Source organism: Nesoenas mayeri (assembly GCF_963082525.1).
Source record: "Nesoenas mayeri genome assembly, chromosome: 9".
NCBI classification, from domain to species: Eukaryota; Metazoa; Chordata; class Aves; order Columbiformes; family Columbidae; genus Nesoenas; species Nesoenas mayeri.
In genome coordinates, this window is record NC_137557.1 from 12,510,642 (window position 1) to 12,524,614 (window position 13,973).

The 13,973-nt window shown below is 40.5% G+C and overlaps 1 protein-coding gene across 1 annotated transcript in view; it reads right to left on the bottom strand.

Moving 5' to 3' along the window:
• The window catches only part of FNDC3B (fibronectin type III domain containing 3B), a gene marked incomplete at its 5' end in the record, with an annotated part of 152,763 nt that overhangs the window by 63,892 nt on the left and 74,898 nt on the right, over positions 1-13,973 (bottom strand). The window contains one exon of the mRNA XM_080349549.1: positions 2,978-3,036. Within this exon, the coding sequence (XP_080205675.1) occupies positions 2,978-3,036 (59 nt within the window). The remainder of the gene's footprint in view (positions 1-2,977; positions 3,037-13,973) is intronic.

Sequence of the window (13,973 nt, forward strand, 5' to 3'; positions counted from 1 at the left end):
CTGAGACCTAACAAAAGATTCTCCCACAAGGAGTTTTGTACGTCTGGTGAAAAGCACAGTTAATTAGTTTCTGAAAACTTCTCAGTTTACACAGTAAACGCCTGCTTTTTCTGCTATCAAAACTCAGTGGTGTAAATAATTATTTTATAAAAGCCCCTGGGAAAGAATCCCAACTCCTGCACTACTTTAATAAGGTTACAAGACTGATGAATATAGGTCCTTCCCGTCTTTCAGGTAATGAACAATGTTTCTGTACAACTTTCATTATCTTTCAAATTCCGGGTTAGCATTCACAGGCATCGTGTGGTTCGGGGGTTTATTGTATGTGTGAGAACTACACTGCAAGCAACATTCATTTACTCCCCCGAGGGCAACGTTTGAAAGACCTGGGGGTCAAATGAATTCACGGTTATTACCAGGTCGAGATTTCGCTTTTAAACTATGGCTCTAATCCTGCAATTTTAGGCAAAAATCCCAATGATTAAATATGAGTTTCGCTGCAGAGCAAGTCAGCAGGAGCAGGCTGCCTTGTGGAAAGTCAAACTCCTATCTGAGCCTCAACTGCATGGTCCTGCCGTGTTCCCCATAGGGGGTGATGTCCCCCCGAGCCACTCAGCAGCAGCGATGCCGCCCCCAGCCACTGCGGAAACCCAGAATCAAGTTTCCCTTCCCTCACCAAGGCATTTGCTTCAGAGAATGCTTGCTTTGTCTGCGATAACGCAGATTAAAAATACATTTCACTTTAAATAAAAACATGGGGCTGGGAGGAAGTAAAAGGCGTCTTTTAAAATGTTTGCTGTCAAAGGGATAAAACTGTGATTAAATTTACAGTTTGGTTCCATGTCTCTCAAACGGGTAACAACACCTACTATTGAAAACAGACTTTTTATAAATTCATCATTTTAAAAGCATGTATATTTTGTATGTGGAAATGTGAGAGACACTGTCATGCAGAATTACCTGGACAAGCCTCAAAGACGTCTCTGAGCAATACTACGTCTGAGTGTCCTGCAGGAGCTGCTCAAAGGGTTAATCCCTTCGGGTGGCTTCAGATGGGAGGTTCAGAGGGAGATATTCCCTTGGACACATCAAAGCCACCTGCTGCAGACATCGAGTACCTCAGCTTGCCACTGACTTACTGCTCCGTGATCTTTCATTTTAATTGTGTCACTTCTTCTACACAACCCTTTTTCTATACACTGTTTTAGTTTTCACTCACATATGTGTAAGGCTCACCAAGAAACATGACCCAGCTGACTATTTATGCATAATATGATGTATATCTATCACATATAAGAGTGACTACGCACACACATAATCATTCATAGCAATTAATAGTTTGGGAGTTTCCTATGAGTTTAGTTACAAGTGTCATAGTTACAGACAAAATGATACTGATCCCCAGTATCTTCTCACTAAATGTCACTGAACTAGCATTTCTCATGTTTTAGATCTTATTTTTTTTAAAGATTCCTATTTTTTAAATAATTCAAGGAAAACTGGTAGTCTACTGGTAGTTTTTTGCTCCCCTCTGCTTTAAGTGCTCTGGTTACCATAAATCTAATTGTAGAGAGCTCAGAAGCCTGCAAACTGCTCAAATAGCTCCTCTCCTTACCTCTGTAAATGTAAGTACGAAATAACACATATTTCATGTCAGCTCTCCAGATCTTTGTAAAAGGTATCTAGCAGTGGTATTTTACCAGATGAGCAACATTCATATAGCCCTTCAAAGAAAAATATTGACTCACTCTGTACAATAAACTAGTCTAATTTTGTGATAATTGCACTTTCTTCCCTTCTGACCTCCCAGAAACATTTCACTCTTCTTCAGCTTATTATCATCACTTGTCTCTACAGAAAAATAAAGCAACTTTCCTTCTTGTGAACAGAAACTCGGGCTGCAGCTCCCTGGTGTTTATCACCTCCGCAGGTCTGGTTTAGATTCTGGGCAGCTTTGAACCTGCTCTTGTGGATGCCATGGGAGTAGGATCCAGTACTTACCGATGGACCAGTTTAAGACAGAACACCTTTTGTATTTATTCAGAACAGGAACACCTAAGAGGACAGATTCTAAAAATAAAACTCAGTCTGTGCTTGTAGCTGCTTCTCCCTGAGCTCCATCACTTCTGCATCGAAGGAACAGCCACCCCTTCGTGTTCCCACTGCAGAACTTCTTCATATTGGCCTCTATCAGCTACTATTGAACCTGGTCTTTAGGACGAGCTTTCCAACTTCTTTAAAAATTGATTATTTTTTTTAAATTCGCTTACTTCCAGCTGGACAGAGAAAGGCCTGAGCCCCAACAAAGCCAAGGAGGTAAAGCTCCCAAAGCAGAGCCATCTCCACCTGCCTCAGGACTGCTTCTTCACGAGCTCGTTTGGACCGTTCATTCAGATCCACGATAGCCTTCTGATTTTCATTTGACACACCAAACTAGAAAACCATCATATTCAAAGTGCTTACCATCAGATTTATGAATAACCTTACCTGACTGTGGTCACACTCAGCCTGGTGATCCAATTTCCATTACAATTCACATGCTTTTATGGCTCAGACAAACTTAGAATATAGAAATTGCCATTGAGTAATAGGATTACCTTAATTTAATAATGATTACAGACATAAATTGCTCATGACAAATAAAATTAAACCCAAGAGAGAATGGGGAAGGAGCAATGCGAATCACCTCAGTGCACTGGGTTCCTCACTGCAGTGCAAATACTTGGAGTTGTCCTCTGGAAATAGGAGACTGGGGTGATTCCTGTAGTGGGCAGATCCCAGAAATACTCACAAGCATAAAAGATGCTTCAAATTTATATCCTGGCAAAATGAGTTTGATAAATACAGTTGCAACACATTCCATTAAGGAAAAAATTCAGAGGTGATTCCCCTGTGAAATCACTAGTGAGTTTTGATACAATCTACTTATCACATTTGCTATTTGTGTGTGTGTGTGTTGTAATTTGGGATGACATACCTGTGGTTTCTCCATTCCAGAAAGAACATCTTGAACTCTTTTTGTTTCCGAATCAAATTCTGTAAAACAGAGAATGCGGAAATAGGAATAAATTACCAAACTTAAACAAAAATGTCAGCTATGTCAAAAATTCTTCAAGAAATTGTAAATAGGACAGAGCCGTTACTTGTACACGAGCATCAGTTGTTTTCGCTCTTGTGAATTTAAAGTATGGAGCTACATGGATTAATATTTTAAAAATTATGAAAAGGAGGGACTGAAACTTGCAGTAACTGCAGATATTTAGAAAGGTGGGGTTATTTGTAGAGGTATCATCCACAGTGTTATTAATTGGAATTTGCTTTCACAGAACAAAACTACCCTATTTCCAAACCTCGGCTGTGGAAGAGGTCCAGGTGTTTCTACAGCTCAATTACTGCTGAACCTAATCCTGGTTTGTCAACCAAACACATCCTTGCCCCATGGGCTGTAGAGCTGGGCTACCTGCCACAGCACTGGGCTACGGAGACGACGAGCATCCTTGCGTCAGCCGCGCTGCACAGGGTGCCTGCCCGAGCCCCAGCACCCACCCGACAGCTGCCTGTCCCTAAATGCTGTTCTCAGGTAATGCTCAAAGCTCTTTTCACAACCACCTTTCAACCGCACAGGTAGCAAAGTCATGCCAGGTTAATTAGGATGCCTGACAAGCATCATCCATCCTCCTTCCCTAAGTCTTGCGCCTAGTACAGCAGCTCGTGCAGGGGCTACACACAGCATTACCACAGGGCAAGGTGCGAAATACTTCCCCTACATTATATGGATTAATTGAGCACAGAAGGTGCTGCAGAGGTGATCATCTGAACAGCTGAATCTGCCTTTCTCCATCCTCCCCTCCAAAGAGTCCTGAGGTGAAACATCAGCTTAAGAGTAATGAGGTGACACAAAGCAGCTTTATTCCTTTTGGACTGCAGCATAGAGAGGCCTCACTTTCCACTACAGTACTCTCTAATGGAAAACTAGGAACATGTTTTTTCTTCTGTTTTTTCTTTCTTTTCCTTTTTTTTTTCTTTTTTCTTAAATGTCAATGTAAAAAGTTTGCTAACCAAAGCAAAAGAATACACCACACCTGAAGCAAAATGCGCAGGATCTCTTTATAAAAAGCATACAAATTTGGCACAGGTAGCAATACTAATAAAGAGAAACTAGTCAGATCAGATCAACAGCTTTCAAAAATTATTCCCCCAAAGCCTGACCTACTTCTCGTAGCCCAAGAATGTGTCTTTATTTTTGTCTGTGACCTGTTTTAAAAAAGCACATTTTTTTAAAAATTCCATGTGCTCAGCTGCCAAAAAAATAGAATTGGCTGAATGCTGATGGCAGAACTCCAGTGTAAATGCCCATCTCTCCCTACAAGAATGCACCTTGGTGTGGAGTGAGAATGACAGAACTGCTCCATGTATTCTTGGATTCCTTTTAGCCTCAGCCACTTGGAAAAGGAGTTGTAATAATTCAGGAGGAGGATAGCATGATTGCTTTTTTTCCATAGTAGATAACCCTTAGAGTATATTATAAAGTACATAAACTGTCAAGATTCAGCCAGTGTAAGATAATACTGACTTGAAAACTACACATATGGAGTAAAACAGCCAAGGAAAAGGTTGAGATGCTGATCCAAATGAAATGTCAAAGTCTGGGGTGTCTCAGAATTTGGGGTTCCCTTCAGCATCAGTACAGAAGTAGGACTGTACCACAAAAGCCTGTATCCAGATCTGGAAACCAAGGAGGTCCTGCAGGCTTATCTTGAAGGGATGCTAATCAGAAGCAGCTTCTACAGCTACAGAATGTAACAAAAATGTCGCTACTATTTTATTCAAAGTTTATGGTTATTATGTCACCCCTAATTACAACCCCCAGAAGCTCACCGTGAATCATTCTCAACCTTAAATTCCAAACATGTGGACTGAATTTTCTTTCCTCTCTCTGCTTTCTAGCAAGGATGCTATCCGTGTCACACTAAGCAGAACAGGAAAATAAACCCTGAGGAACCCAAAGAAATCTCACTTCCCTCTCCCATGAAAAACGATTGCTTTGCACAGTAACTAATTCCTCTGACCCTTGCAGGTCAGGGCTGAAGGTTCAAATTGCTCCAAGTGCAGGAACTGACTTTAAGACCTCGGGGAGATGGGTATACCCAGCAAATAAATAACTGGGGGGGGGAAAAGTACGATAGACTTCTCAATGAAGAGTCCTAATACTGATATTTTTTTATATTAGCTCCTCATATATGTAGCTTGTTAACAAGAAGAAGGCTCTGAGAACCAGACGCTCTGTAGCTTTGAGTTATTAAGGACATGTGGATATTTATTTTGACAATGTGGACATTTATGTGACCAAGAGTTTATACAGATAAGCTGGAGGTGGAAGAAAAGCCTTCTTCAAAGATTTAGGGGAAAGGAAGAGAGAGAATGGGACACACAGAGATCAAAGGTGACAAAGTGAGTGCAGAAAAATTAAGAACTGAATTTAAAGTTGATGATTAACACATATATGGATGGAAGCTGCATCACATTTTCTAAAGAAAAGGCTGTATCGGATGTTGCACAAGTGCTGACCAACCCTGTGAGGTACCTCCTATGCTGAACCTCCCAAATGTTCACACATGGGACTGGGCAGGGGCCGGTGATCACCTGCACACACGCACCAACCCCTTCCCGTGTGCAGAGCTGAGGTATCCCCGAGGGACCAATGCCACGGATTGTTGTATAAGAACAACAGGAAAGAAAGAAATGTCTACAGCAAGAAGTGTCCTTTCATCACAAGCTTTGAAACCAGTGTACCGTGTGGAAAGGGCAGTGTGTGCCTTAGAACCCTGCACTGAATTAAAAACAAAAAAACCCCACTGTGAATAATAGGTAATGCCCTGTGAAAACAGAGTGAATGTTAAATGAAAGACAGAAAGCAATAAATATCATCAGAGAGCAGGTCAGGTTGGAAGGGGACCTCAGGAGAGGTCATTGAGTCCTACCTGTCTGAAATACATGAAAAAAAGAGGCAACAAAAACTGCCTCAGGGAAAAATCTGTTAATAAGACTGAAGCCAACCTTTTCCAGAGAAAGAAAGTAGCTTCCAGAAATTTCACCGTCTTATAATATTTCAAATGCTTAAATTCCCATTTCAAAAGCCATAAAAGTTCTCAGGCTTCTATGGATGGTTGATCTCTTTTCAATAATAAACATAATTATTCACAGTCCCCTGAGCTAGATGAAGTAAAAGAGAACAAGACCTGTTGTGAATCACTCCCTCAGTAGGAAGTTGGTTTTTATCTGCCAGCCTCTCTCATAACACATTAAGCAACAAGCTCACCATCTTTCTCCCAAGCCAACAAAGAGTAGAAATCTTTCTGAAGTAGAAAATTATAGAGAGGAAAAGAAACACAAGTATCTTTTATGTGTTATGCTGATAATACAGAATTGGTAAAAAGCCTTTTTTTCCCTAGCTTACTATTATAGTTACTCATCAGCCACTGAGGAATTTTCTACTAGATTAGCTCACTGGAACATTTAGGGATGAGGATGATGAGTGTCTCCCAGACATCACAGATGCAGTGGTGGAAAGGTGGGGAAGAACAGGAGAAGCCTCGATGTAAAACAGGAAACTAAAATTCAGAAAGATCACCTACAGTTGCTTGGGAAAGGCGGTGGGTGGCTGAGTGTGATTCACTGCCTTAGCACTGATTGTCCTTGAACAACAGATAGCTGATTTGCTTTTAAATCTTTGTCCCTTCCTGTCTCTTCCTCAGCTAACTGAGCACTGAATATCTGACACAAGAACATAAATGCCTTTATGTCACCCCCAACATTAACGCTGGGGCTTGCAGAGAAAGGAGCAGACACGTGCTGCTTTCCTCCTCTGCCATTGGGAACAGAAGTTCCATCACACCAAGGAAAAACCCAACTAACACTTCAGGTCATTGTCCTGTTATAACTTTTCCTCTCAACATCTGTTCCCCACATCTGCCAGGGCAAAACTCTTCCTCCTAGGAGGAAGCTGGGGGTGGGGATGATTTCCTTGTGAATGCTCAGTGGGGTCCTCCAAGGGACAGTATAAAAATCCTGTTATCCTGTAGATCTCAATGTCTAAGAGGCGTTATAGCTGTCCCAAAGCTACAGCACTAGGTTCTCATTCCCAGGCTGTAGGTTATTTAGATCCAATGTTCCAGCCCAACCTTTTGCAGCAGACAAACCAGCTGTTAAGACCCGGACCATGTCTCTGTTTGTATTTTGGTCATCTCTTCTTTTTCAGAGTTTTGTGTCATTACCAAAACTCTATAGATACAACCAAGAGTAAACGCTCCTAAAAATTAAACACTTTCCCAGCAGCTGTTTGGTGCTAAAAAGGTTTCAATATTAAGCCTTGCTGAACTAAAGCCTTTTATTACATGCTTCTGTTAGCCTGTGTCTATGCTCCTTTCTGCACGTAGAGTACAAATATAATTTTCAGACCTTTCCAATCACACTTTTGAACACCAAGCACAGCTTTAAAAACAGGAAAAAATACTTGTCATTTCAAGGTAAGTTTGAAGTTTCCATGAGTAGTTTTCATGTTTGTATGAACAGCAGCTGTGTATGTAAATGGTTTGAAATAGCTAAAAGCTCTAAACTAATTAAGATTTTCCCATTGCAAATACACATTTTAGGTTTGTTCTGCATTCTTTCCTTCGCAGAGAGGAAAAAGTCCAGCTCAAGACTTAGCTTCTGGCCACAGAAAGTATTTACTGTTTCAACCGCCTTTCCATTCCAAGGGAATGACATCAGCACCAGCACTTTGCAAACTTTTAGTCTAATTCTCAAGCAGAGCTCCATGCTCACAGATATGCCAGTCATAACATGACATGCTTTCTCAGAATTTGTTCCAGATTTACTGGGGCTGTGACCGGCTTTAATGCTAGGAAAGATCTTTTATCAGTCACGTACGGCACAACCTACAAGCTGCAAGAAAATGAACTCTTCAAAGCACAGCCCAGCTCCTTTGTGAACTGCCTGCCAGCGTCAAAGTTCCGTACACAAAGAACACACGGAGACTTTTTCATTTCAGAGAACTGTAGATACATACATTAAAAAACTCCTTGTACAAGAACAGAACTAAAACTGCAGATGCCACACAGCAGCTGAGTCACAGAAACCGGGATGGGAGGGGACATGAAACGGTCATGGAGTCCATCTTCCTACACTGCAACACGATCACCTGAACCATTCCTCAGAGACATCTGCCTAGCCCATTTTTAAAAAAAATAAATAAAAAATTAATAACCTCTTGCCCCGTGATGGTGGCAATCTCAAAACTTCCTCAGCTAGGCCATGTACCACAGTACCTAACTCTCCTCATCACTGGGAAGCCCCTTTTCTCAGCTACCCCTGCTGCACCTTCAGCTTATTACTTCTCCTGCACACCAGGCCAGTCCATCACCACTGTCATCATTGCAACCTTTCGCATTTACTTTTTCTCCTTAAACAAAGTAAGCTCATTTCTTCCTTACCTGTATTTACCAGATCACAGATCTCACTTACTGCTGCCTTCTGGAATGTTTCTGAATTTGGTCTCCATTCTTCTGAAGATGCAGTAGCAGCCCTGGCCCTAGCAGCACCAACTGAGGAGCGACATATCCCTTCACAGAGCTCACTATGAGGTTACTTCATCTCTTTGTCTATAGAATAATTTGAATCTCAGCTTTTCTAGTCTACTATACCTCCCAGAACTACTGTGCAGAACTACCATATAATAATAATTAAAAAAAAAAAAAAAAGTAGGATTGAGAAGGAATGGCTGAAATGCAGTACTTTAGTACTTTTACTCTTGTCTTGATCAAACTTTTTCTGTCAAGGCCATTTGAGCTTTCCTCCTGTTTTGTCCCCCTTCTCTCCCCCTTGACCCATCAAGCACTCTCAACCCTGTCAGAGCCTGATATGGACTATAATTTAATAAGCATCAATCCTTATTCCATTCTTCAAGTCCTTAATGAAAATATTGAATAAAATTAGACCTAGGATAGATTGCTGTCTAATCCAGTTTGATGCATTTTTCCAGTGTGTCAGGGAGGCAGCCCAGTGCAGAGCAGGGTCATGGATGGGCCATGTACTGGTCAACTCCTGTAATACTGAGAAGAACAAATCCAGTGTCACACTGAACACATGGAACTTTATACAACTCTTCTCGGCACCACTTCCACAACAGGCAGAATAGGGAGCCCTTTTAAAATAAAAAACTTGTGAAAGAAATATTTCTATTCAAAACAGTCAATCACACCACGCTGAAACATAATATACCAAGGAAGATTATTAATTAAACCTATAAATACCAGGATGAGATTTATAAATATTACATATTTCGAATTTCTGATAATTACTTGAAAGCTAATGAAAACACTAGTGATAAAACATGACTACAGCTCCCATGTCCAAGGTAGAGAGACTGACGTTATCCAACCTCAAGAAAATAATCCAATCATTGAAACATGTTTTCATTCTCTAAAAACTGCTGTGCAAGAGCCTCTCACGTCTTCCACCTTCCCACTGTTGTTATATTAGTCTCTCTGCTAAAATGCCTTATGTGATGTCTATGAGCTTACCTTGCAGTATCTGACCTTAAAAATCAAATTATATGTAGGTAGGAGGGAAAAAAAAACACCCAACACAAAAAACTCAAGCTACTCCCTGAATAACTGAAGGCAAAGAAAACAAAAAACCTGCATAATCACCAGAAAATTACATTTTCAGATCTCAAATAAGAAAAAAATTTCAGGCCATCCTGACTCACCGGGACATCAAGCAAAGGATAACTGAAGTGTTTGCCTCAACACCACTATAATTTAGGCACAAATTCAATCATGTGTTGCAGAGATTTCCTGGCCATAGGCAATATCTATTAACCTGCTAGTTTTACTTTGCCTCCCCTCAGTATTCTACCGCCAATGGGGTAGGATACTCCAAAATACCTGGAGTACAAATTCACATCATATGGTTTGTCTCTGTGCTTCAAGACATCCTTCTTTCACACAGATAAGCACTCAATGTTTTCACATCAAGCAGTTGCAGAAGTACTCAGATGTATGTAATAAAAGTCCCTTCTGCTAAAACATGTTTTAAAAACATATATGTAACTACATTCAATCCTCCTTGCCCCCTATTATTATTTTGATGTGTATTTTTTGTTGGGATGGAGTAAGGAAAATAAGATCAGTAGTAACCTGCAGGGAAAGAAAATGCTGGATGCAAGGGACAAATGGAGTTTAAGTGACATATTGGGTTTGTTTTTCTCTGCTCCTTTGCTGCTACTGTTGGAAGACAGCAATAACAACTTCTACTTCATTGGCTAAAGATCTGAGCGAATTCCTACTGTGAACAAGCAGTTGGTCCATTAGAAAGCAGAAAAGGGCTTTCTTAGCAAAATACAGCAACCCCCCATCTCTATCACATATATTTTACATCTTAAGAAAGCGCTTTGTGTATCTCACAAAAAAAGATAAGAGGCAACGTGCTGCATATGGCTGCAGCTGGCTGCTTTTGAAGGAACACCAAAATAAACAATGACATAACCCACAGAAACAGAGAAAGCCCAAGATGAGTCTGCTGGAACAACAAACTGCTTACACACCAGACCTCTTCTTGGAGTGCTCTTGCTCATACTTTGGACTTGCTTTAGCTTATTTTCTTTTTTTCTTTTTTTTTTTTTTTAATTTTCAGGTGCTTCCCTTTTGCTACTAAACAGCATGCAGAACGCTGCGTGGGAACGAGGAGACAGCAAAAGCTTCGCAGATAAACGAGGGCTGACCGACTAGCAGGCTGCCACAGGCAGAGGCCACCGCTCCGTCTTTGTGTCAAGTCCACTTCTAAAAAAACCACAGCTAATATATACAGGAGTACCTAATCCAGAGTAAATATTTAAAATTTTGTTGATTTTCATCAGCATCATTTCAAAGCGCTCTTCTAAGTTGGCAAAACTCCTGTTGGAGCAGGCAGGTGAGCATCCACATGTGAGAGACGGGTGGAGATACGCTACATGGTAATGCCTCTTCATGCTCAGATGTGTGACAGCTATTAAAAATATTTAAATATTGCGGCTAAAAACTTTGAGTCTCTCAAGCCTGCTGTGAAGTGCAACCTCTCTCATCCCAGAGATAGAGGATGTTCAGCTTTTGGCCCAGGAGGGACACACAGCACTGCTCCATGGGTTCTACACTGAATTTGCACCAGAAAGCGTCATTCAATGCCACTAGTCAGATATTACAGACAGGCTTTGAAAATAAGTTTTCCTTCTCTAGTCTTGTCCCTTCTAGATGAGCATTAGATACCACTACCCTGTAAGCCCACTGCAGTTCACCAATGTGATGCTATGAGACCGAAGTAAACAGTTAAAGACACACCATCAAACCTTTCCAATTAAGGAATTATTTTAATCATTGTCCCCTCCTGTGCCTTGCTTAAGGAGCAGGAAGGTGCCTAAGAACCACTGAGAAAACTGTTATAATGTAAGTGAAATGATTTGTGTTTCCTTGTTTTGAACGAGCGTTACCTCAGCAGGTCGTCCAGCGGCAGAGGTGGAAAGCACATTCCCCACCAAACACAAACTTTGTTTGTCAAGTCTCCAGTGTCACCAGTCTTGGGTTTTAAATCCAGTGACTGCTGCCCCATACCAACCAGGAAATATTTATTTTGGTCTGAAATACTATCTCCAATGCACCGGGAGACAATGGCACCAGTATTGAACACACAATAAAACTTACATTTTCTTGACCTTCAAAAATATGACCATACAAAAAAACAGCCAGTAAAAGCCTTTGATAATCTGCCCATTAAACACAATAATAGCATTTTTCCTGATCAAACATAAAACTAGCAAAATAACCTGCAAAACTGCATATTTGCACAGGAAAACAATCAGACAGCACAGCCGAAACAGACTGCAACAGGAGCTCCAAACACGGTCGGGATTAAAGGGTGCTCCTCGGCCAAAATTAACAACCTCCTTGGCAAGGAACCTTGTAAAGCCACGGAGTTTGCTACAACAATATGCAGGCAGCAGAGCACTTCCCAATGCAAAGGCATAAGGTTGCCCATTATAGTATAAGCAACTTTAAGAAAATACCTGGTTTGCCCTCAGCCTCATTTGAATCAAAGAAGAAATGTCTTCTTTAGATTTGACCAAAGGTAATGAAAAGTGCTCTGGGATGCTATGTTTTAGCAATAACTATTTCACTCTCAAGAGTCAGAGGGAGCTGTTCATCCTTTACAAGGTGGTAAGCAGGGAAAACTTCCTCTAAAAAAGGATGAGCACAGAAAATGTGTCAACTTTTCACTGTTGCTGATTTTGTCTTAACATTTACATTAAAGCAGAAATTTTATTTCTAGGCACTACCTATAGGATCTGCACTCCAAATTATAATGCTTGGAATACAAGGATTCTTCACTGGGATTTTTCACTAACAACCTAGTGAATAGACACAGAGTCACAATATTTTTTGAATGAACTCCAGCCTAGCTTTTCTGTTACCAAGGTAAATTATTGACCTATTTTTCCAGATGAAAACTATGAGATAATCAGATTGCAATGAGTGGTGGAGGAGATTGCAATAATCCAGGAAAAGGAAGAACATTTTTTCCTTTCCACTCAGCCCAGGCACTACAGCTTAGACATGGGGAAGACAAAAAGAGCTTCCACTCCCCTCGTTAAATCGACCCAAACACCTATAGATTGACAGCAGAATGAAATTATCTTCCTCATGACAGATGACATTCAATTTACTCGACCAATCCCAGCCTAAACTGTTTTGCAGTCAAGTCTGAATGATGAACTACAACAGTACAAGTTAGAATTATATTAAACAGGGCATTTAATAAAGATCAAGCACTAAATTCCTCCAACACAAATGTAAGAAAAAGCTGATGGGATGTCATTGGTGCCTCCCAGGCCTGTGATGTGAAGAGTGAACTCAAGAGTGTCAAAAAAACCCTCATCTATACAGTCTGTACCAATTAACTACTAGTGAGCTGGAAAAACCGTCTGTGCATTTAGCAGTCCTGTATGGGACAAGGGCAATATACAATCCTGGATATTTGCACAACCAGATTTGCCACTAAGAATCTTTCCAAATATTTAAAATACTTCACAGAAATATCCACCTGATTACAGCTTGTTGGGAAGGCGTCAACAAAGCTACAGGAATTTCAACTTGATCTGGATTTCATTGCTGAGATGAAATTCAGGCAAAAGTCACATGAATCATGGTAAATCAAACCAGCTGCTTCTAAGCACAGCTCCTTACAGAAAAAAACAAACAAACAAAACACCGATCTCAAGCTTCAGGACAACATATTTTTATAATAAACCTCAGAGAAAACTGAAGTAGTTACTTCATTTTAGACCTGTCTATCCCTTCTGTTAATTGCATTACTCAAAGCATCACCTACATTTCTAAAAATAGAGTTTCCCCCATAAAATAAATGATGGGTCACAAAAACTTTTGAAATCAAATTCCACCCTTCCTCAGAAAAGGAAAACTAACTGATGGGTTTTGTAGCACAGCCTAAGAGAGTTGGGTAAATAGATCCCATTAACTTCATCAGGACATGAAATTTAATTTCACTGCCTTTGCAAATCCAGATGAATATACAGACAGACATTATTCAGAACATCTGGGTATACAAATAAGGATTGTTCATTAAATTATTAGAATTAAAGGTGCTTTATTTTTTATAGCCCAGAGGGAGGAAATGTGCTACCTTTTCTCTATAAATACCCTCTCCCTTCTGACTCAATGTCCCAGATACTTCCAAATAAGGGAAACACTGTTCCCTTCCTCTGTCGGTGGTCCTCGTTATCTCCTCCTAACTGGTGAGAATACACTGTTTATCTTGCAACGAAGCTCTGAGACCTTTGTGGAGCTCTTCTCCCAAGCACAGGGATTTAACCGCTGAGCAGGATGAAAATGTACTTGATACTTTTTTTTTCCTGCTGGTTGGAT